The sequence below is a fragment of the Scleropages formosus genome, chromosome 22 (genome assembly GCF_900964775.1).
Source record: "Scleropages formosus chromosome 22, fSclFor1.1, whole genome shotgun sequence".
Taxonomy (NCBI): Eukaryota; Metazoa; Chordata; class Actinopteri; order Osteoglossiformes; family Osteoglossidae; genus Scleropages; species Scleropages formosus.
This window is the reverse complement of record NC_041827.1, coordinates 11,528,062-11,553,315: the sequence shown is the minus strand read 5'-3', so window position 1 is coordinate 11,553,315 and position 25,254 is coordinate 11,528,062. Positions and strand designations below refer to the sequence as shown.

The window sequence follows — 25,254 nt, the reverse complement described above, 5'->3', positions numbered from 1 at the left end:
AGTGTGGTTTTAAAAAAAAAAAAAAAAAAAAAAAAAAAAAAAAAAAACACCAAGGTGGACCCAGTCACTTTTTTCTTCTAACTCAAAGGCAAAATCATTACAGGAGGGTAAATGTATGGAGTATAAAGAATATACCTAATTCATCTTGAGGTCTAAAAACTAAAAATAGCAATTTTATAACATTGCAGCCATTAATGTAAAATTAGGAAGATAATTAGGAATCAAACATTCTAAACCAGCATGAAGTGTTCCTTAAGCAAGCTGCAAAATTAATTTCATGGGGAACAGTCAAAGCATCAGGTTAAACAGATGGATGATTTCCTAGCAACACCAGTTACGGACAGCCATGTGTGTCCAGTGTCGTCACAGAGGTGATGATGTAGCTTTTCAACAAGAAGCCATTAATGGGGGCATAAAACAGCACTTGAACTGTCATTCTGAACTAATGCCACTTTCATGCAGACAGATTTGTGTCTTTTACCACAAAACCAGCACTTTATATTTAACAACTGAAAAACAAATTGTATGGATACACTTTGAACTGTTAAATTCTATATTCCAGGGAGCAGATCTCAAAACGGTAAACAAGATGTCAAATTAAAAAAAATAAATAAATACTAGGCACAAATATTCTAAGCACAAAAATTGTACAAAAGTGCTTTTACACAAACTGTGTCTAGCATCAGCAAGTAATGCCAATGGAGTACCTTTGCACGAGGTGACAATCTCATTGTTCATCGTAAAGAGTGACTTGAAAAAATAAATTAAATTGATATAGACAGTTCACTCAGCCACTAACGCATCTTGGTAAATGTCACTGGTGTAGGTTTTCACCCAATATAGAGCATTTAAAATGTTTTTAAAAAAACACTAGTCAACAAGCTGATGTAATGGCAACCAGAAAGATTGTATACAGGTGATTTAGTACATATATAAAATATTTTTATCACAAAATCTACAAGGAACCTGGTTTTATAAAACTGTAACCTCTTTGGTCATATAGCGTCAGCTTTTCACACAATCCAACAGATGGTGGCCCCTAAATTACATTGAAAAACTGTGGTGCAATTCCCTTATCGGTGAGAAAAGTCTGTGCTGCAGAAGGACAGTCATTTTTCACCCCAAAAAATATGACCACGTGGCACATGACGAGTCACGATTGTGCACATATGTGAGAAAACGAGGCAGTAAAGTGGCAATGCACGTCCAGTCTATGGGCACTATAAAGGTGCCGCGGCTCTAAGTCCATCACTCTGCTCAAAGCTGTGGTGCAGCTCTGCTTTACAGACTGTGGGCACAGCGCAGTGCAGAGAGTTGACAGCAGGGGGTTCCTCGTCTCCTGTAAACAGAGAAGGTTCCACTTTACTTACAATGAACAGTACACCAAGGCATTTCTGCACTTTATCATTTGTTAATCATTGGTTCTTCAGTATCAAACATCATCACAACAATATTCAGAACAAAAACAGCAGACCGCTAAATAAAATTTGGACTTTGTGATACTGACAGTACTTGCAACAAAATTAAATGCTCCAAATGTAAATGAAGACAAGGGTGACACCTAGAAAAGCAGCATATACTTTTAATATATATGTAAAATATTTGGCAAGATTTATTTCAACAAATACTGAAGTAGTTTGATTTTATGTCTATTTGCAGGAGGCGTGACACACTAACCCAGTCCGGATGAGGAGGACACGCTGTCGGCCAAGGAGGAGGAGTCCGCCTGGTCTGGGGACAGGCCTTCCATCAAGGGAATGGAGAGCTCAGAGGAAGGCACTGATGAGTCATAGATGCCAGAGTCCCTGGGCATTTCGGGGGGGCTAGCGGAACCATCCGCATGTAGCAGGGGTCTGAGCTGAGCACCACCCTCCTGGGAGACAGAGCCCTCCATATCCCCCCGTGACAAGCTGGAGCACAGACCTGACACAGAGGTGTGCCTCGTTGCTGTAGCTGGTGGCAGGAGGAGCAGGCTGTTCTTGAGGGGACAGTCACCATCAGGGGGTGACTTGAGCGCCACCTCGTTTAGCACAAGGCCGGAGTCAAACTTCTCCACACGGGACAGTTGCTCCTGGGAGGAAGGCCCCTGTGCCGACGCCAGCTGTTTCTCAAACCAGTCAGGCTCCTGGGCGATATGCTGGTGCATGTTGCTGATGGCCACGTAGAGTGATCGGCCTGACTTACTGCGGAAGTAATTGCGCTTGCTGACGCTGGATGGCTGTGGCTCCCGCTCGGGCAAGTGGAGCTGGCGGGAGTGCAACCGGGCAAACAACTGGGGCAGCTGCTCCATCAACTTGAACTTGGGTGCAAGGTCCAGCAGTGCTGGCACATCACTCTCACGCGAATAGTCAAAGTACACAGCCATGAAACGTGATAGGTCAGCAGAGTTCTGCCGTGTCTGCCGCAGCTTCTCTGCGATCATGGCCACGGCTACTACAAACAGCTCCCCGCTCCCGGCCCCCCGACCAGGCACACCTCTACTCTTGCGATTCTTTTTTTCTACATAGTACTTCATGCCTTTGGAGCAGACTACAATGATGAAGTGTGCTTCCTCCAGCCTCCTGCTTAACCAGGCCATTTGCCCCTCTTTGCAGATCTTCAGGTGCTCCCACAGATCTAAAGACACCTAGAGCAAAGAACATAAGGAAGACGATCAGGTGTTGACAAATCTCTTCACACCCATTCATTCCTACCACAGAACAGTGCTACAGCATAAGTGTCTTCTCACACTACTGATTAGAGCACTCACAGAAATATCTAATTACAGCAGGCAGTGTAATGCTTAGGGCTGCTGGCTTTTAATCTGAAGGTTCTTGCTGCAGAACCCTTGATGAAGGTATTCACCCTAAGTTTGACACAGTAAGAATACACTAATGTACAAATGGCTAAATCATTATGAAGTTAGTCTAACGCAAGTAATTTAGGAATAGTGTCCGCTAAAATAATACTAAAGGTGAATGCTTATGTTCATGCTTTACCATTATTGTTTCATGTACTCATTTTTGTGTATATGATTTCTGGTTTTTGTAACAAAATGAAAAAGATCCTCAGTCAATCGAACAATACAAAGTGAATTTTCTTCTGGGATTAATAAACATGTCATTCATTTGCCCATTTCCAAAGACATGCACTGGAACCTTTATGTCACAGTAGGAACATTTATTTATTAGTAAGAACATTATTTATTCCACACACCAGCAGAGGTCAGCATTAGCTTTAAGCGATGTTTGTTTTCTGCTAATGGCTCTGTTCATACCTCACACCCGCAGAAGTCTTGCAAAAAGAAGGCAAAGCTCTGAATGACTGCAAGGTGTTTGGGGCAGTCCTTGCTGGAATAGCAGAGGAACACCTTGGGCCGGGGCCACGGTCTCTCTGTGTGGAGGGCAGTGGTGTGGCCAGATGACTCGGAGCTCTCCTCATCCAGGTGAGAATATATGTTCTCTGTGCAACAAACCACAGAAGACCAAAAAGTTGGACTCATTCATTTTTAACACTTCTAGGACTGTTTTAGTGCATGTGTGATATAGACAGAGACAATGAGTCCAAAAAGAAAAATAACTTCAAAGGACTAAATCAAAGAACACATGTATTTATCATCAAGTTTCACATGGCTCTTATTAAATATGCTCTTTTGAAGCACCTAACATTGTGGGAATCGCAGACCTGTACAGAGACATTAGTTGTATCCTTTTACTGCCTTTGTTCAACTACAGAGGTAATGAAATAAGAACCCTGTGCTGGAGGAGGGGGCGGCAAGTCTCACCTTGCTGTTTTTTGCGGCACATCACGGTGAAGAGCGTGGCAAAGGCAGACAGTATGACCAGCGGCACGGTGATGGCCATGGCACGGATGGGACCAGCCCAGGGGGAGTGCACTGTAAAGGTCAAAGCAGAAACACTGAAAAAAAGACAATAGGCACAGAGTGCACTTTCAAATTCAATATTCCCAGTCTAACAATTTACTGAATGACAGCTACATTCCATACTTTTATCATAAGCAATTTTAGGTTTAAATGTGACAAAAGTAGCATGATCAATTGTACTGTTATTCAAACAGGCTGTGTTACCTTGGCTTACGTGGTACTGTGTTTGTCTCCTGGTGGAGTTGTTGTCATCACGTAGCTGAAGCATGGGGGGGAAGGGGGAAGGGGAGGGGGGGCACCACAGGAAATTGAGCAGAAGCTTCCCTGATGCTTATCACCTTTCAGAAAACTGTAGTGGCCCAAAAAGCACTCATTACAAATACTCTATTGCCTGACTGTCAGGAATTCTCATTCATTCTTATTAATCTTCCCAATACTTCAACTAACTTCCAGGACTATATTATTGAAATATATCTCAACTGTGTTAATATTCCATGTATACTACATGCAGTTTTGCCATTCTTACAAAAAAATTACTAATAAAGTACTTGGACCAGAAGGAAGGGTTACCTCAATTGTGTAAGTGCCTGGGGACACATCCTGAAGGACACAAGTGGTTCTGTCTGAACTGGAATCCTGTAGAGAATAGATCTGCTACTTTAACTCAGTTATGGCATGGAGGAATAAAAACTTATTTTTCCATACATCTTGTCCCATGACAAAGTTGTGAAACTTGAACCTTAAAACCAAAAATTTTGGGGGGGAAACAGAACAGGAAAGGTCATGTCCAATAAAACCAATCTCAAAATGGGGGGGGAATAGTCTCTGCCATTTTCAAATAAGAAATCAGTGAGGCATTCCAAACAGTAGGACCACTAACCAAAATGTTGTATGTCTGGAAATCTGATGTGAAGGCACTGCTGTGACAATACAACAGACTTGATCAAATGATATATCTTTTTGTCAAATCATGGGCTTTTAGGCTTTGGTCCACTTTTCTCTTAAACGCACCTTCATAATGTCAGTTATAGTGCGAGTGGGGAGGAAACACACACCTGGCAAGAAAGCCAAAAATGAACTGCATAACTACAACTGATATTTCCAGAGTTGAAAGAACTGAACTTGTGCCTGGAATAACTTCCTTTAAGATGATACAGCAGAGTTTCCAGCAACGTCTTTAGAGCCAAGCTGTCGCTGGGAAAGTACTCAAGTTTGGTCCTGCGGACAGGACCCTGATGAGGAAGAGAGTTGGACAGCAAATCTCCCATATGGCATATGTAGCCAGAGAGATCTGGTGGACCACAGCTCTGCTGGCCAAAACTAGTGAACACCTACTTTACTGAACTTCTGGGAAGCACATCACTGTACTGCTGCCAAGCTGGACCTGAATGACTGCCCAAAGACCATGTCATGTCTCATAGGACAGTCTCAATGATGCAAAGGCAGGTGAGAATTTTAAATCATGTGTGAGACACAGGAAACAGGCCAACACTTGTGCCATGCAGGATCTGAAATAGACGCCTTGTGCTGCATGCCTGCTGCTGCCCTCACCGGTTTGCAGCGCTTGAGCCGGAAGGATCCCTCCTGTCTCAACTTGTAGTACAGGTAGTAGGTGCTGAACCCAAAGGTGGCGGGTGCATGGTCAAATACTACGTGTAAGCTGGTGCCCAGCTGAGAAACACTCAGACTTCCAGGTTTCCAATCTGTCCACAGAGATGTTCAGTGATCAGGGGTGAAGGACAAAGGCATGTACTCGGACATGTACTCATGAAGAAAACATGAAAATAGAGCAATTCAATTAAGTTCACCAGAACTTCACAACACCTTAACACCAATACACTGCAGACATACCTATAAGTACTGCAAACTTGAGCTGTTCAACTTAACACAACAGCTCTCCTACACATATAGACAAAATGAGGTTGCATCTCACAGCACTACTTACATGGTTTGCAGACCAGATTGTCAGACCCTAAAAGCACTTCGCAAGCTGTGAAAATAAAGACAGTCATATTCTTCTCTTCCGCTACGCACAACAAACAGCCGCGGCTAACAGTTAAATATACTGTGGTCGGCTGGTAGCCCTGTTCATGTACCAGAGAAGCTATGGAAATTGTTCCACTAAAATTTGTCATCTATTTATACAAAATTATTACAGCAAACTGATGCAGGTGCACATGGACTGCAGGAACCATAGTTTCTGTCTTGCAAATGTGAACACCATTCCAAAAATAGGTCTACCCTCCCCTCAATCCAGTGCACCCTAAAAACATGCCACACACTGACATGCATCCATCCATTTTCAACAGCAGTTGACAATCAAGCGAAATACTTTTATTGAAAATACATCAAAATGGAAAATTGCTTACTGTTAGTGCGCAGGAATGATGGAGGGAAATAGCTTTCGTTCATGAAGGTGGGGAAAGGCACAATCCTGACCATGTAGTCTGTCTCAAAGGCCAGACCAGAGAACGGCAGCGAACTCATCCTCTGTTGAAATCAGGGAGACATTGTCAGAGCAGGTGTACGAAAACACAGTAACATACAAGTAGAAGAAAAACAAATAATGGTTTGCTTGTGTGTGGTGTTAAGCAAAGCTTTCAACCATTACCTCCTTGAATTAGCTGCTGTCATGCGGTTATCCTTGAAAAAATTGTTAAATCGGGAATCTAGAAGTTGCTACCATGGTCCTGACACAATGCTGTTTTACTGGGAAAAGTCTTCACCTGAGTGCCAAAAATGACCTTTTACTGACCTAATTACTACCCCAATTGAACTAATTCCACGTTACCTGTCTGTACTAAGATTCAATGGTTTAAAGAGAACTGGGGAGGAACACATTGGAGCCAATTTTCAGTGGTGTTGACAACTAATGGAATAAACCAAGTTGACTAAAAGCAATGAAACTAAAATAGCATTCGATGAAATGGATAGTATTTGTAATGGGTTAATTATGGCTGGCTTGGAAGGGGTAGTAGGACTTACGACATTCTTGAAGGAGAAGTTGAGCTGCCGAGGATCCTTGAGGACCATGTGTTGGCACTGCTTCCCTTCTGGGTTCTTGTCTTCTAGGTAAACTCGGAATCCTTTTACATGTTCAATCCCTACACAGAAAAATGCAGCCCTGTTACAACTCATCCTCTCCTTTAGCTATCTGGTAAACATGACTTGTGTCCTAAATCAATCAAATATGTTGTGTTGGAACACAGTGCTGTGGTTCAGTGGTGAGTTTATATGTTAAGCAGCATGACTCACATCAAGTGCTGTACATTATGTTTTGGTGTAAAAGTAATTCCAATTTACTGCATCATATTTCTCAAACTTTGTTTGGGCTGGCAGTTTGTGGCTTTGTTTGTTTTTATGTCACCACTGTTCTTCGAGCCCAAAACGGAATTACCCAAAGGCATTTTGCAGCAAATATCCCAGATCAAAGCAAAGATGTCCTAAAACACTTCCATATTCTTCCGGTCCAAATCTCTGCACTATCACTAACCATTACACCTATAAGAGAAGCCAGTTTACACCAGAGGACAGGAGCCAAACACTGGTGCCAAGAGAGCATTCCCCTGCCCTTCACAAAGTGCCAACCCACCCCCAGATTTAATTACATTTCAGCCTTATCAGTCCCTGCGGCACAAGAAAACACATTCCACCTGGGTTCCTGTTACCAAGGTGGGACACAGTCCTGAAAGAACTGCTTCTTTGTGGTGGGTGTAACTCCACACCTCCACTTCTCTGGAGATACCATCAAGCCACCCCTTCACAGAGGCAAAAGGGGGGAAAAAAAAAAAAAAAAGCTGCCTGACTGGTTGTGCTTCCATGTCGTTTTTCTGTCTCTTCTGCAGCCATAACCACTGCATCACTTGCATGGATAGAACCTCTCTTCCTTCTATTCTTGAGGGGGGAAAACATTCTTTATATATAACCCTTTTACCTGAGCTGTGTTGAGTCCTGCCCCAGTAAAAAGGATTAACCCCCAGCTCCCACAAACAACAGGGTTCATTGTCCCGCCGCTCAAGCGGCGGCTTTGGATTACTGAGCTCAATAGAGCCCCAGTCCAACGGAAGCTGGTGAGCAAGAGGGGGGCGTTACGCTCTTCTTTCTCCCTCATCCCGACACATTCCTCTACAGGCGCACCGCATCACAGTGCTGTGACGCGGAACCTGCTTGCCTCCTCCAGTGGAGCAGAGCAGAGAGGAGTAACCTAACAGAGCGTACAGGGGCTGTGTCTTTCATCACGCCAGGCTCTGGTGTGCCTTTGAAGACCAGCTGCCTTTGTTTGTTCCTCTGTCTTTTTAAACTCCCCCCCGCTTCTTATCCCCCCAGTGCAGTACAGTTTTGAAATACTGAAAGCGCTTCACTAAGCACTCATGCATAACAAATGCACAAAGCAAAGTCTTTTTAATGTTTTTTTAAGTTACTAACAAGAACTATGGCTTACTCCAACGTATATGGCCCCAGGGAGGCTTTTGCCCTTGTTGAAAATGCACCACACATCTGGATGACATCTGCCTGTTTGCATGTGGCCTTTTGTGACAGGTGAGGAATGGGTGTGTGGACTACATACCGAGTGGGCTAGGCAGCCAGTGTACCACCACAGCAGCCTGCTGGTCACAGGAGAGCTGGCTGAAGGTGATGTTGCTGACTTCATGGATGGCATGCTTTCCTATCTGGTTCCAGTTTAGCGTGCAGTCTGGTGAAGAGAGGAGGAAATGAGCTTCACTGCAGTGCACATCTACGCAGAGGTCTGGGTGTATGCAGGTTGTTTCACCCTGCTCACGACTACACATTGTCTGTTCATAATGCTGAAATGTGTGGAGAGACTGATGATGAGGAGCAGCCAGTGGGTACATAGTGGACCCTCAGTTCTGAACGGCAGCTTTTGTGATGCTAAACTAAGGGCTATTGAGCAGATCAGCTCCCTCTGACAATCTCAAACAATGGGGACTGACTGCTGGGAAAATCAGGATTAGCGTCCAGAGAAAATTTGACTTCTGGTGAAATCCACAGGGTGGGGATACACTGGAGTGTAATATGCTATTCAACGGTATCTAAAAAAGGCAATATATTTTTGTCATGCCTGGCAAAGCCCATTCATCAAGTAATTGCTACAAAAGGGACATTAACCATACTGCTTTCTCAAAAATCCAGGAAAGGCTTACTGTCATTTCGGAACGTGACTCCATTCTTTCTCCCATTGTCATCAGAATTTGACAGGAGTTCCTAAAGAGAAAGAGGGAGGGGAAAAAAAGGAAGGATGTGCATTACTTTTCCAGAACAACTAATTGTGAGAAAAATTCAGTGCTAACATGTTTATAATGAACACAGAAGTGCTGCTATTTAAATGTGGTCACAGGTTATAAAATCCTCTATTGAGGTGACTGAAAACTCCCAACAACACATTCCCATTCAATACTCCATATCAGCATCATAAACACAGCCACACGCGAATGAACGGGGGTAAGGAAGGATGCATTACAACTGTTAGAACTCAACATAACAAGCACATTCTACACAAAACTGAAAGCAAAGTAAATGTTGGTGGGTGGTTTGACACAGGTGATCTCAGACAGGCAGCTGAGGGGACAAGAATGAAGAGCATAAGATTAGGGCTGTTCTTACTAGTCACTGTCTGAAATGAACAAACTAAAAGTTCACTCACTTGTAAGCATTTTTACTAGGGCTATAAACTACATAAAAATGCAATCCTTAGGCACATGGAATAATCACAGAAAAAAATTCATTTAAAATCCTACTAGTTCTGTCTACATCACTCACATTGACAGCTATGCTGTAACTGCAAAGGCAGTATTATATTATCAGAATTAAGTTAGCACTCAATGTATATTTGTATAGCGTTGTGTAGTCTCTGTTCAGCTGCATTTACTACTGTGCACGCTGCATTTCACTGGAAATGTGGTCTGCCAAACAAAACACAAACAATGACTCAGTGGGGTATTCTGTCTGAAGAAATACTACTGCTGGGTGTTTTTTTTTCTTGAAAAATCACATAACTGTAGTGGAAATCCATGAAATGTTCTGGCAGTCTTGCTCATCTATTAAAAGAAAACATGGTGCCATTTAGAGGAACAGGCACCTTCTCTCTCTCAGAATGTTTGTTGATAAAACCTCTTATACACCTGCCTGCCCTGACACAAACATACATTCCACCCACAGCCCTGTGCCAGATGTTCTACGACAAGAGGGGAAGAGCACCACACCTGGAGGTGTGTCTGTTCACATTTTTTACTTGAGGTGCCCTTCATTTTCACACATTTTACAGCATATACACACACACACACACACACACACACACACACACACACACACACACCAACTTGTCCCGAGTGGGGCTGCAGCAAACCAGAGCCTAACCCGGCAACGCAGGACACAAGGCTGGAGGGGGAAAGAAACACCCCGGATGGGACGTCAGTCTGCCACAAGGCACCCCAAGCAGGACTCGAACCCCAGACCCACCACACAGCAGGCCCCAGCCAAACCTGCTGTGCCACTGCACCCCTGCATATATTAACATTTCTACCTAAATCTTTAGGTAGAAACACTCACTTTGTGCCATTTACAGAGAATCAAAATTTGCTAGAGGTATGGAGTTGTATTCCTTTTCACCAGCAAAATTTAATTTTACCTTGGGGTTTATATTGATGTTGAAAATTTGCTTCAGGCCTGAGGTTGTTTAAAGATGAAGTTTACTGCCATGAGCAGGAAGGGGCAGCTGTCTAATTTGGGTCTGAAGTGCAGGACAAAGATCTTGGGGATTTTAAGTGTGATCACACAGCAGCCCCCAGCTGCTCAAAGCAGACAGAAAGCTGCAGGGGGGTTCCACTGCACACCTGAAAGTCATCATGGGGACCCTGTCACCAACCATGGCCTCACACCTCTGCTGTGAGTAGTGGGGGCTCAAGCCAACACCTTCTTAACAAGCTCTTGTCACATGCAACACCATAAAGACGTTCCCTTCACAGCCCTGTGAGACAACTACTCTTTCTCCCACAAAGGTGTTCATCCTGCTGATGAGACTCTGGCTGGAGAAATACTTGTGATATCAGCATATGTCAGAGCCTCTCTTGAACATTGGTCCTTCAATTTCAAAGAAAATGCTAAAAGTACAGAGGGAGTGTAGGACACTTAAAACTAGCATTATGTCCCATACTAAATAGGCTGAAATGCTGTCCTAGGACAGAAAACTGAAGGTCAGTTCCAGGTCGACTACAGAGGGGAGGGGGGGGGAATCACGCTGCTCACCTTCACAGGTTAACAGCCCCCCCCCCCCCCAAGATACTACGGAATATCCTTTGCATGTCTTCAGGTGTAACCAAGGTGTGCTGGCTAATGCCACAGTGCAGTCGCTACTGCAAGACCGGTAAGAAGTTAATGATATCTTTTTATGTTCAGAACCAGCTGCTGGCCTTGCATGTTTGTTTCCACTAAGTACAGTGAATATCAGGCTCTTGCACCCGTGAGACAAACAGAAATAGCTGGTAGACTTGGGAAGTGTATCTAGATGGAAAAACCAGGAAGCGTAACGAAAACAGACATGTCCCAGCAAAGTTCGACAGCAGGTGAGGGCGGATCTGACTGTTCTTCATTCAGAATAGAGTAAAGCAGCCATCCACCAGGTGTTCCATAATAATAACAATAATTAGAGAATCACAGGGGGAGTGCATGGCTTCAGAGGCTTTCTTTCTCTCAGAGCACCTCCCAGGCTTTCAGCTTCTTGGTCTAGCAAAGTAAAGTATAATTCAGCCCTTTAGCACAGGGGCATTTAGCTCCCTCCTCAAAAACATCACTATATCTTGTCCATTCTACCACTGTACAGTACTTTGTTACAGAGTCAAAAGAGGGAAGAAAACTTCTTATGGCTAGACCCTTCCAGAGGCATTCCAAGGTATTTTGGATTCAAGTCTCTCCCCCCCCCTCTTTCTGGCATCCAAACCCACACATGAAATTCATTTAATGAGAGCACTGCCAGCAATGTTACAAGTGGAGATGGTTGCCTTTAAATACCTTATTAGCTGCAACCCATATGGAGACAACTCTAAACAAACTGGCAGGGGGGGGTGGTGGTAAAGAAAAACTATTTGTTTGATCTCCAACCCCTCCAAACCCTGCTCCCCCTGCCCCTTGAACTCTCAGAAAGAAATGGGAAGGAAAAAACTCCGGAAATTTGTCTAACAAAAGAAAATACGTGTACATGCCGTCATTTATTTTTTTAACCTTATTGGGATAGTTTAGCAGCGTTGATTAACTGAAGCACAATTATAGTCGCTTGCAGCATGGGAGAGAAGGAGCAGGATGAGGGTAGGAAGGGGCCATCTGGGGGAAGAGGGGGTGCCTGAGGGGTAAAACCAGCTTAATTAGCCAGGAACATTTGTTGGGCTTATGTGCAGTCCAATTTACCATCCTTCCTTACCCCTACTTGCAGAAATTCACACACCACTTCCTCAGACATACTACAGTGCAACATCTCTCTCTCATAAATAAATATATAGAAAATCTTTGTAATAAAACACCATCACCTCAGCTCTACATTTCAAGACTTACACATTTTTGGACCGCAAAACTTAATACACAATTCATTTAAAAAGAAGACACTGTGAGGAAGTTACAAATGACAGTGAACATTTTCATGAAGGCCAAGGAAAAAGGTTTAAAAGATTGCAATCCATTATGCACTTGTGTCTATGCAACATGAAAAGGTAAATTCTGCAGACTGAGTTAAGCACCACCAACTTGGCCTGTTCAGCACTTCAGGGGAAATTAATGCAATAGATTTAATAGTTTTCAAATACATGCTCAAAAAATGAAAACAAATGAAGATTTACTTTTAATGAAGCAAAATAAATTATATTGTGAATCAAGAATATGGTGCAATTTCCCTGTAGACACCAACAATAACATTGACAAAGCATTATAAATATAAAGAGCAGGAAGCCCAGTGGTTAAGGAGACTGGTTTTTGAGTTACTGATTCAAGAGCTGGGATGGACTTTGCCACTGTACTTTTGAGAGATACTTAACTTGAAATTAAGAAAAACAGCTGTATAAATATCTTTTTCAAATTGTATGCCATGTTGGACAGAAAAATACATTTACATTTATCCATTTAGCTGATGAATTTCTCCAAAGTGACTTACAGTTAAACAACCTACAATTACCCATTTTCACAGCTAATCTTTTTTACTGAAGCAATTCAGGATAAGTACCTTGCTCAAGGGTACTACAGCAGGTGGTGAGATTCAAAACCTTGACCTCTAAAGTACAAAGGCGACAGCTCTAACCACTACACTACCTTATTCAGCATATTTAATGACTAATCTTTGCCACACCTACACTCAACAGAATGTCCTTTTGGTCAATATCCATGATACTAACAAACTAAGGTAGTGGTAGTCTAGAGCCTATCCCAGAACCACAGGATGCTTGGCTTGACAGTGTACCCTGGACAGTATTCCAGCAGTGGCAAAATGGGAAAGTTTCCAAGGGATGCCTGATTACTGGTTAGAACACGGGCTGATAGACAGGTGTTTGGCTAAGCTGGGTGTGTCTGCAACCTGGACCTGTGCAATAGCAGTTTTCCTTTGGTATCACTATGCAGAAGAGTTTATTCTCCATTTCCAGTCAACTGCTCCAACAGGTTGCCATTATAATTCTTCCCGACATTCCAGACATATTAGACCATATTGTTAGATTGTCAAAAGGTCCAAGTATGAAAAAGCCAAACAGCATTATATATAAAAATTGGGGGAGAAAAAAACCATTCTGTGATTAAATGGGCTGGGAACTGTACCCTTGCCAGCACAGGGCAGTTATGACATCTGACACCATGCTTTGGCTGTAACCACGTACAGTTTGCAAACAGAACCTCAGCTGGGCAAGCAGTTCCCACATCTGTACTCTTTGTTAATCCAGTCATCTATGTGTGCGCCCCTGTTTAAACTTCCATTTCCAAATGCACTGCACCTTTGGCATGTCCGTAGGCATGCAGATGGGAATCTTACCAAGTGGAGAAACTGCCACCAAGCAATACCCAGCCAAGAGCAAGAAAGTGGGCATCCACGATATCAGCAAATCTAAGATCCAAAAACAAGAGCCTAGGAAGAGTTTGTTTCCTTCTCTAAGGTCATCAGCCCTACTTCTGAACATAGATGCGGTATACCCTGAAGAAGCATGCAGGTCAGGAAGTTCCCCGTTTTCTCCATGACCCGTTTAGTGGAAGAGAGGACAGGCTTCCCAGAACTCACGACAATATGCTGAGGTCAACGCCCACGGTCATTGGCTCTGTCTGGCCCACGCTGGAGGAAATGAGCACCTTTATGAAAGCGGCTAGGCCAGTCAAACCTTGACTGTGCTCCAGAGTCACCCCACATGCGTTTCTCCTTACCCAACATGTGGCTCCCATTTCACATCCCCGCAGGGAGACTTTCTGGGACAATCGGCTTTGTATCTTTTGTCAAGGTTCAGTCATGCTAATTAATCACTGCTTTCCACTGTGTGTTTGTTTGTTTATTATTTTAATTATTTATTTAGAGTGGGGGTTTGGTGTGCCATTGCCTCCCACATATACTTCTCAGCAGGCCAAATTTGCATATCTTGTGATGACAGTATAATCTCTCTTCAGTCCCCCCTGTAATTTTTTGTATAAAAAGGACCAAGAATTTCTGATTACAAAAAAGACCTTATGCTTAATGTCACCAAAATGTAACCCACCATTTCCCATGTCACAGACAGGTGGCAAAGTCTATACAAAAAAATGCTTTGTAGACAAAACAGCAAAAAAAAAAAAAAAAAACACACACACTACATTGAATTTCCTCACATGACAGATTTTAGTGGTTTTTAGATAAAAAGCCTCAGGAATCTAAGGAATTACTTGTGACTAAAAGTACAATCTTTAATGCACTGGCAATGCCAGATGTCCTGATATTCAGACGTAATTTAAAACAAGAATGCTTAAAACAGACTTTGATGACTTCAAGAAGGCAGTCAGATAGCTGTTAATGTAGAACTCATGTTTGCAGTACTTCTGACACACAATCATTTTAAGTTGCTGGTGATTAAAAACAACAGTTCCATACAAATGCCAAAAACCACATTAGGCATTTAATAAAAAAATTCCCCAACACAAGTAGTACATCTTTCTGGGATCAAGTAAAATCATGTCACTGAAAACCATCCAAGACAGTTCCCTGTCATTAATATAAAAAGGAAGTAAATTTAAGAACAGTGAAACAAATAAGAAAGTCCGGCAAAACTCTATACCTAACAGGCTCTAAATTGACAGTATGTGCAAAGCAAGTTGTTTTTGGTCTGTGGACTGTTAGATGTGCCATACTGTAGACTCCTCGATCACCCCTATCTACCAACCTTCCTGTTTTCTAAAGATATCCTCTACAACACTTATGGACTACATACACACATGGGTACAGGATCCACCGACAAGTACAAAGCATGCAAATTGATGCAACGGAAATGCATAGTCGGTTCATAATCCAAACTCTCAGGGAAATCAGACCTACCATTTTACTTTTTTTTTTTTTTTTTTTTTAAAAATCTGCCCTTTTCCTATCTTCCTGCCATCAACATCTGTCCTACATGTCCCCCACAGAAACATGACTATATGCTCACTGGTAGTACAGAAAAGACACAACACAGACCTTCAGAGCACTGCCTCTCTTCTCTCAGAACTATGCTGAATTTCAGCAGGACACAAATCACCACATTGCTGAAGAATGCTCTAACGGCACTCTAGAGAGGCGCTGCTGAGCGCAAAAGCATGAACTTAACAGATGGAGTGTTCTCCACTCATGAGAAATGGATTTCCACAATGGACACCCCTGCAAGTAATGGCTTTACCAGCCTCAGACCCTGGTGCCATCTCTACAACATCCTAAACATCAGTGAACCACAACTGCACGCCCACACCTCCCACAAAAGCTGTTCAAAATAGATTTCAGAGCCTCTGCATCCTTGACCCACACTGTCCCAAAACACATGGGTATAGGAAATCTGCATGCTGTCTCCAAAAATGCTCACAGGTGGGCCCATCTTGCATCAGAAATTGTGATCAACATCAGCAAGTCACCAAACAAATATTCCCTATAATATCCAGGGTAACAGACACAAGTGAAAATTCAGTTCTATAAAGTGAAATTGTTCAGAACACAGATGAAAGTATGCAAATCCATTCCCAAAATATGCAGTGGGTATTTATTAGTCACATCAATGCCTATACTTAGGCTAGCATTTAACTTCATGTATGGGAAGTTTCTTCAAAAGAAAATGGACCACAAACCCTGTTTAGTTTTTTTTAAGGATTTTAATGCTTAATTTTTTATTTCTTGGACTTATTTCTACTGTTTAACACAGTAACTACTGTATACAAGCTATATAGAGGAATGACAAAAACAACTTGAACATTTTATTAATGACAAATGAATTAAGTGCAATGCTGCATGATGCTGAAATCCCTTAAATATCATTTGTTTATACTCAGGTAGTCATTTTTCTGATAAGCATATTTCAAGTTACAGGACTTCTGAATCTACAACCAAAGCTCACCTGCTGCACAAAACAGAAGTTTTCTATGGTAAAATGACCGCACTATCACTGCATTTTGTCACTTCACTCACACCGACCTAAAGGGAATGCTGAGATTTGTAGAGGCACTGTCACCGGCCAATTTATTTTTTACTGAATGGCTATAAAACTGTATATTTTGATGTCAACAGTTAAAATTTGCATTTCTCATTTTTTCTGCTGGCTGAGTAAACCCTGTAAGATCTGATGTCTTCTCCAAAAGCAGAAATAAATATACTGAGAGATCTGCTGTATCACTCAGGCCCTGAATGCAACATTCAGATGTTTTTGGAGGGCTGTTAGACATCCTGTCCACTCTCTGCCAACCAGGTTTAACTGAGGGAGGGATCCGCCAGATGACATTAGAGAACAATACATTTCTTCATGAGGAGGAAGGGGCCTCTGGGATTTAAAGTGTTGTATTTCATGCTGTAAGAATGCGCTACTGCCAAGAGCCTCTGAGAGGCTGCAGAAAGTAGAACAGGGCCGTTAATCGAGACCCCAGTGAGCTATCCCTCTCCCCCCCAGATGAAGTTGGCTGTCACACACTCACCAACCGATACATACTCTCAGACCCTAGACTTGCTTTTGCAAACGCACACTTACCTATTCTGTGACAGACATGCATTCAACTACAGTACTCTGTCCTTTGCTTAAACATACAAACTACAAAAAAGGGAACAAATGTTGACTCACTTGCTCTGGTCCTGTGCCTGGACATGGGCCATTCTAATTATCCTCTGGCTTTCATGATTCAACAACAACTACAAAGAATCTGGGCTAACAAAGTGCTTCCCCGGATGAACAAAGGCTAGCTGGCCAACTCCACATCCCCACTCCAGCTGAAGGAACAGCTGTGGACTGGGAGGCACGGGGCTGTCCTGGGTGGCAGAAAGGGATGAGAGACTGACACACACAGGCCTTTGTCATCCCATGCCCGGGACTTAGGAACCCAGGAGTCAAAATATTTCCATATCTCAGTTCAAGACGGGAAAGTAGAAAAACCCAGAAGGATGTAACGACGTGAGAAGGTAGGCTGAAACAGTTTTAAAGGACTGCCATCAAATAGCCCCAAATTAAGGAAGGAATACTTTGGAGTTGGTTCCAGGCTAAACTTTGAGCAGGGGGTCGCTGTGTAATCTCATCCTTTGAGTAAAATGTTGCCGAGGGCAGCTTCAGAACAGGACCCTTAATTAAGTAAGGAGGAAAGAGTGCCTAAGTGATTGTAATGGCTTCAATCTGTTGGGATGCAGGGAGTTCCCTCAGGGATCAGTTCGCCTGGCCGGTGTCTGGCCCTTGCGTTATCAACACAACGCTTAAGGATGCAGGGCGGAAATGATCCTCTTCAAAGATTTGCTGTTGGTCAATTAAGGCAAGACAGAAAGCTGATCTTTTCTAAATACTCATTTATTTGCTTCTGGAAAAATATTTTTGTTTAAACCAAACAATAAGGGCTTACTGCAGAATCCAAATATTGTTTAATACATATACACACTTCACTTAAAACCAGAAACGTTTCACTAAAAAGAGCATTCCCTCAATACAACAAACCTATATTTTCAAAAATGGCTAAGAGCTTGGAAACCCGAATTAATACACCACTTAAGCAGCTCACTTGCCGTGATCAGAGCCCACCCAGCTCAATTGGAGGACCAGGCTGCACTTTAATTCACTTTTAACATACCTTCGCTGACCAGCAATTGCTCGGCTTTTATTCACAAGCCGCATGACACCCTGTCAGTCACAGGCAGCATGTCTGAAAGGCTAGAGGCTCCGCATTGAATAAAACAGCAAAGCGCTGGGCCCCGATTCAGGGCCAGCCAACCAGGGATTTTCCCACCGCAGCACACAAAACAGCCTCCGAGGTTACGGGCTGGTTGGGTGGTTCTCAATGCTCCCTTAAGACGCTGCAGAAATGACTTGGCAACAACCCCCATTTTCTTCCCTTTCCGGACTGTGAATACTATGAAATGAGCCTCCTCAATATCATTCATCTTCAGCCAGATGTTGCAAAAATTAAAGAAGAGGGTGAAAAACCTAAGGGCTCTTTTAAATGAATGATTTAAATTGGACAAGCTGAGAAAGGTGTCCCACATGTGAGCTCAAGCCAAATCTTGTACCAATTCCACCTTGACAAAAGACTTGGACCTCTCTGTGTTTGTGTGTGTCTGGAGAAACTGTAAAACATTTTCCTTTTTTCCCCCTAGTTGACACCACATGACTGCAGATCAACCAGTGAGAAAACACTAATGATCTTGAATGCTTTTTCATACTTGCCAGGGTTACCAGACTCTTGCATAGGAACAGCAGTGCATTCACATTACCTGTGTCTACAATATTTATATTTAAAAGGGGAAATCAAAAGATAAAAAGGGCCATAACTCAAAGTTCTCTCACACCCATCTGACTATGCCTTTCAAGTGAGACTGAAACAGAATTAAGGTCTCAGGCTTGAAGCTATTTTGATGCAGTGACTATGTTTGGCGATATATTTCCAAGCTTGGATTAAAGTAAAACCTTAATTACGTTCTCTAATTTTCTCTGCAACGTTACGTAGAAAAAAAACAAGGCAATCATGGCTTTTTTTGGTCATTTGAGTTCTGCCCAAGAGGAAACCTAATCAGAAGCAAGTTAGGAATCTGTGATTAGTTGCTGGGTCTGTGTTTTGATTACATCTGTTCCCTAGGGTGTTCAGTCAGGTGGACAGGGAAACGTTCAGTCTAAAACAATGAACACAGCGCTATCCTCAACCCAAACTCTGCTAGAAACTCATAAAAGCTGAAATAATTCCCTTATCAAGAAATTGCTTCATTCCCTTTCTAGAAAAAGCCATTTCAGTGACAGACAATGCTTTGCACTGCACAACATCATGTTGTGGGGTCTTTAATTCATATGCAACATCTCCACAGGGGAAATAATATCATTAAAGGCACATACGTCTCCCATGCAATATTTTCATGACAAAAACATGCCACGTTTGGCCAAAAATAACTGAAAAGCAAGGTAGCACATGGTGACACATCTTTGTCACATACTTTAACCTGCATGCTCAGACCTGCAAAAACATTCAAAAGTAATTGAGCACTAGTCATATCAGTGGCAACAAGGTAAAACTGTTGTATTATTAGAAAACCGTCACAGAAACAGCTGTTTATAATGTCACTCAGACAAATCAAAGTACGTATGGCTATTCAATAGTCCAGGATAGATATCAAAAGTCGCAGAAATTCTGTTTTCTCAAGTCTACCTTTCCCTGCTCCAACATACTGTACTTTCCATATGGTAGCTTCTTTTATGTGGCTAAAAGTTACAATGAAAGAGGAAAAAAAAAAAAAACAGGAAACTTCACACGGTCTACAAATTGGCCCTACAGGCAAATGTAAAAGGGACCAAATCACACCAAAGATCCTGGGAAATCCCAGGATGGAAACTTCACACCTTTTACAGCACAAATCCACTAAAAACTGCTCTTCACAATACTAACTGATTTGATAACTGTTCATGTACCTTCACTGTGTAGATGCAACTCAGAAAGCCTTTCTTAACCTGCATGTTTGGACTGATTTAGCTTTTTTTTTTTTTTTTTTATGGTTTAAAGGCAATGCTGGCTTTTGGGGCAAGTTACACATATTTCAGCATCCTGCTATAACAAACAAATCAACAATGAGCTGAATACCAGATATATAACTGCACTTATGTTAAAATATCATAAAAATTTCTTGCAATTATCCTGAGGCATAAGGGTCTTACAACATGAAAAACCAAACTGTTCTGTGAAATTGAGATTACCATAGCGAAAGTCATATTTTAGCCATGCAAAATCTCTGAATACAGACAATGAAGTAACATTCCTGAAAAGAAAAAAAAAAGAGTAATGCTCATATGAAGTTATTTTCAAATAACAAATGACCGAATAGAAGCAGCTACTGTCTGAGGAGATGGAGCAACAGTGATTGCATGAACTTCCATATGATAAGGAAGTTGAAGAACTTGATTCAAAATCACTGTTTAAACTAACTACCTGGCACCTGTAACCCTGAAGTGTTTCTTCTAACAGCTAGCTGGCTGAAAGAGCAGCAAACCCACAGTGTTTGAAGTGGCCAGTGGGGGGAAGTGGCCTGTGGTTTTGTGTGGGGGGGAGGAAATGCCAAAAGAATTTTAATAGAGCAAACAGTCCCTCACTTCCTATGGGAAATGACTTCAAAGGCAGCCCTGTTCAACAGGACAGACAATGCATTAGGGGGCAATCATTCACCAAAGAGCCAGTCATTCACATTAACAAGCAAGGGCAAACCCCCCCCCCCCCAAACACAAACACACACACACACACACACACACACAGGGATTTCCCCGGAAAAGGGTTTTAACCATAACGCCATTATACACTGAATAGAAAAGCAACAATTTCACAAATGAAAAGTAAAGGAACTGGCATCCACGGGAAATATTATATTCATTAAAATCGCAACACCAGAAAACTAGAAAGTGTTTTTAATCAAAAAATGATAAATACTTGCAAGTCGATTTGGAGAAATCTTATGTACATGTGTATCAAGGATTTATCAGGGATTATCAGGTTAGTTCGTATGTACATTATCATTATCCCCGTTATTACTAATCTTTATCCAACTGGCACAGTCACAGTGCTCTCTGAATTAGTATAACGTATCGATACTGTAGTACAGCAGGACTGGGACTCAAACCCATGCTCGGCAGTCCTACACTGCCTGCCGGCTGACCCTACGGAACCCTGCTTAAAGTTCTGCTTAAAGTTAAAGTTCATCATGCACACGCACCGCGCGCTGAGTGAAGTCACTGAGATGAACGCTATTATCCTACAAATTGTCCTTCCCGGCCCCTCGAGGTCGCGCGGAACAAAGGGGCAGATCGGCCATCAGGGACGCGCCCGCGCGAGCGGGACCCTCCTGTGACCCACAAAGCAAACACGCCGCTCTCGAGCGCACCGCCCGCCGACTTTCAACGCCGGGACCGAGCCGCTCGCCGCCACAGCCACGCCGGAGTACGCGATTACTCACTGTCCACAACGCGGACAGCGGGAGAAACAGTCACTCACACACCACCACCTGCACTAGGGGCGAATTTAGGAGACTAAACGTAAAAGCGCACATCCACAAGTCAAGAGAGCCCTAAGAGAGTCTGAACTGACGGCAGTGAGTTTACCACGCACGACTAGTAGGACTAAGTTCTTCACCTCCTCCTGTTGTCCGATATTGACAATAATTCCACGTCAAACGCGAAAGGCAAATGCTTAAGTGCGTTTGTTTTGTTTCAGTTTCTGTGTGTTATCAACCCGACAGCCGCGTGTTCGTAAGTACAGTTAAGTTATACACACACAGTCCGTGGAGGAGAGGAGTGGAGAACAGTGCAACAGTGGTCGTCAGGCGAAAAAGTTTTCCCCGCGCCGAAAGTCGCGAGAAAACAGAAACAAGAAGAAGGGGATATCATAATCATATATTTTACCTTGGAGCTGCATTTGTCCGAGTTGCCCTTCTTGGAGGCCGTGGCCTCGGCCGCTTTGCTGAGGCTCAGGAGCACAAGCAGAGCTGGACACAGCGTGAGGAGTCGCGCTCTCGCAGCCATCGTAGGTCAGTCCATGAAGACGCACGAGCGCACGCGGACACACACTGATCCCGACTGACGGCTCTGCCGCCTTCAACACTTCAATCAGCTGGCAGCGTGTGCGCGCGCGTGTTCAAGGTGTCCGCAAGGGGGCGCCGAACACACTCTCCTCCCCTAACAGCGAAAATTACCCATCAAAAAAAAAAAAAAGCGAAAAACACCGAGGCTTTTCGTCGTCTGTCCTTCCTTTTCAGTGTTCATACACCGTACACGACTTGTAGTACGCATTTAGGTTTAATAAAAACTGTAATCATCATATGCTGTGCTTCAGGGACTTAAATAAAATTCGAATCGCGTTCAGTCAGAGAAAATCTACCTCAGGCTCAGGCACAGACACAGGACCTGCTTCTTTCGGGCTCACGTTTTATTTCATAATTTTTATTTCATCTTCTTTGTTATACTAGTAGTTACCGAATTTTTAGTCCGTACCCTCTTTTTTTATGTATTTATTCTCACTCTCCGGTGTGACGTTATATATTTACCAACCGTCTCACCAGAACTACTAGTTCCGCCACTTCATCATGTTCACCTACGAGATCATTTTATTACTTTTATTAATTTACCTATTCGGCTATTTCATAGTTTAACTGGGCCTTAAACGAAGAAACTTGTACTCACTTACTGGCATTTCGCAATTAAAATGAGTTACATGGTTCAGCACACAGGTGTTTTCAAATGCGAAGTGAAGTAGTTAATAGAAACTTGACTGTTCAGTCAGTGTGTCCAAGTGAAACCCAAGGCTGCATGTCGTGGTTTAACCCCATGAAACGGAATTAAAGTCAGTAAACTCAAGACAGCTTCCGGTTGTGTTTTCTGTAACTCTGTAACTCCTTTTTTTTGGGGGGGGGAAAGGCAGTAAAGAAATCCCACCCAGGAAGAAACCAACATTTGGTACTGCTGCACCAACTGAAACATGACCGTTGTCTGAAAGCATTGCAAGTACGCTGGTGTATAACTGCAAAACTACATGAGCCCATATTCGCTAAAAACAGCTCACTAAAAACTTTTGCTGATACTAAAGCGTACAACCGCTATGCTAAAATCCGGGGGCGACAGCCAGATATGGAGAAAAAAAAAAAAAAAGTCATGTTTGTGTGTGATGCCGGCGGTGTCTCAGTGCTCCGTTTCTGCTCCGTCCTCCTGAACCTGTGTACCGGGGTTCTGCTGAACCATAAAGGCTCAGCATGGCTGCTAATGATGGATGAGTGAGGTTGGGCTGGCTTTACGCCTCAGGCTGTCCCCATGTTTTCCAGTAAAAAAAAAAAAAAAAAAAAGATTTTCTTCTAATGCCATTTGGCTCTAATACGCACCACTTAAACAACTTGATGCAAAGATCAAAGTTAAAACAGACTTTAACCCGTGGGGGGGGATGCATCTGGAGCTGGTGTCTGAGCTCTATAATAACACCCAGCGGCTCTTCGCCTCTTTCAGGGGTTATTATGTTACAGCTGAGGTTGGGATGAGAAGGGACAGTCTTTGTTGGGTATTTGAAAGCTGACCACTGCACACCTCCTGAAGTATAAAAGACTTGGACTGTCTGGCCTACACAGACACAAACCACATCAGAGCTTCTGTGTCCTGACACAGGTATTGGATCTTGATTGTGGACTTTGAGGACATTCTTATAAGAAAAATAACCTAAAGCCCCTGTTAGTGAATACTTTTTTCCTAGAACAAACCATTCCTTTCATTTGTTGTCCCTGCTTTCATTCCGTCATTGCTTTTCTTGCCAGGCATTCTTCCTCAAAACTATTATTTGATGGTAAATAATTTGAATGTTTTTGCATCCTGAGCGATACATTCTATTTGAACTTAATTGTGGCAGACAAATGCAGTGCGAAAAGTTTCAGAATCACACACACACACACACACACACACACATACACACAGAGAGAGTGAATGGACTTGGGCCCTTCAATGTGATGGCTTTCTAAATAAGAGTTCTCATAATGATGTGTAACACACACACACACACACACATTTTCAGAACCGCTTGTCCCTTACGGGGTCACGGGGAACCGGAGCCTACCCGGCAACACAGGGCGTAAGGCCGGAGGGGGAGGGAACACACCCAGGACGGGACGCCAGTCCGCCGCAAGGCACCCCAAGCGGGACTTGAACCCCAGACCCACCGGAGAGCAGGACTGCGGTCCAACCCACTGCGCCACCGCACCCCTTCCCTGATGTGTAACAATGGCACATAAATCTGTGACCGTCTAACAGGTGTCCAAGAGAAACAGAAACGGGAAAGCAAGGATCAAGTCTTAAAGGCCAGACCGGGACTCTGTTTTGGGAAACCTGATCGGAAAAGTTTCTGAGACAGAGTAGTTACAAGCTTCTGGTGTCACCGAAAAACCAATTTGGAAAGCTGAAACAAAACCTGGTTGTCCATGTCAAATGAAGTCATTGGTCACGAGGAATCCGTCAGGATTGCCTCTGTCACGATTTACCTAGACAGGATGTACAAATGACTTAAGTATTTGCAATGCAATTTTTGAATGGTTTTCAACTTGAAAAAAAAATTAAATAAAAATCTATTTTAACAGGCAATATGCTTGAGTGGCTTGGCAACAAAGACACGAGTGTGTATAATTATACCCGACGCAGAAGAAATAAAGGAAGTGTTATTGCTTAATAACTGGTTAGTGCTTTCCAGGTTGAAGGTTGTAAGTGAACAGCAACAGATGAAATTAGACACTACACTAGGATTTCTACCCCTAGCTGTTTATAATTTTGAAGGTAAAGTTATAAAATAACACACACACACACACTTTCTGAACCGCTTGTCCCATACGGGGTCACGGGGAGCCGGAGCCTAACCCGGCAACATAGGGTGTAAGGCCGGAGGGGGAGGGGACACACCCAGGACGGGACGCCGGTCCGTCGCAAGGCACCCCAAGCGGGACTCGAACCCCAGACCCACTGGAGAGCAGGACTGTGGTCCAACCCACTGCGCCACTGCACCCCCTTAGCATTGAACACACACACACACACACACACACACACACACACACACACACACACACACACACACACACACACACACACACACACACACACACACACACACACACACACACACACACACACACACACACACACACACACACACACACACACACACACACACACACACACACACACACACACACACTT

General features: G+C 43.1%; 1 protein-coding gene across 1 annotated transcript; it reads right to left on the bottom strand.

Moving 5' to 3' along the window:
* Nucleotides 1-106: 106 nt before the first annotated feature.
* On the bottom strand, nt 107-22,115 carry il17rd (interleukin 17 receptor D). Its single transcript, XM_018725450.2, has 13 exons — nt 21,940-22,115; nt 9,025-9,085; nt 8,430-8,555; nt 6,848-6,966; nt 6,232-6,352; nt 5,808-5,852; nt 5,414-5,565; nt 4,433-4,498; nt 4,067-4,121; nt 3,764-3,874; nt 3,257-3,441; nt 1,678-2,626; nt 107-1,339 (listed from the first exon to the last, which is right to left on the bottom strand). Exons 1-13 carry the CDS (start codon nt 22,057-22,059, stop codon nt 1,221-1,223), a joined length of 2,229 nt encoding a protein of 742 aa, XP_018580966.1. The 5' UTR covers nt 22,060-22,115; the 3' UTR covers nt 107-1,220.
* Between the last annotated feature and the right edge of the window lie 3,139 nt (nt 22,116-25,254).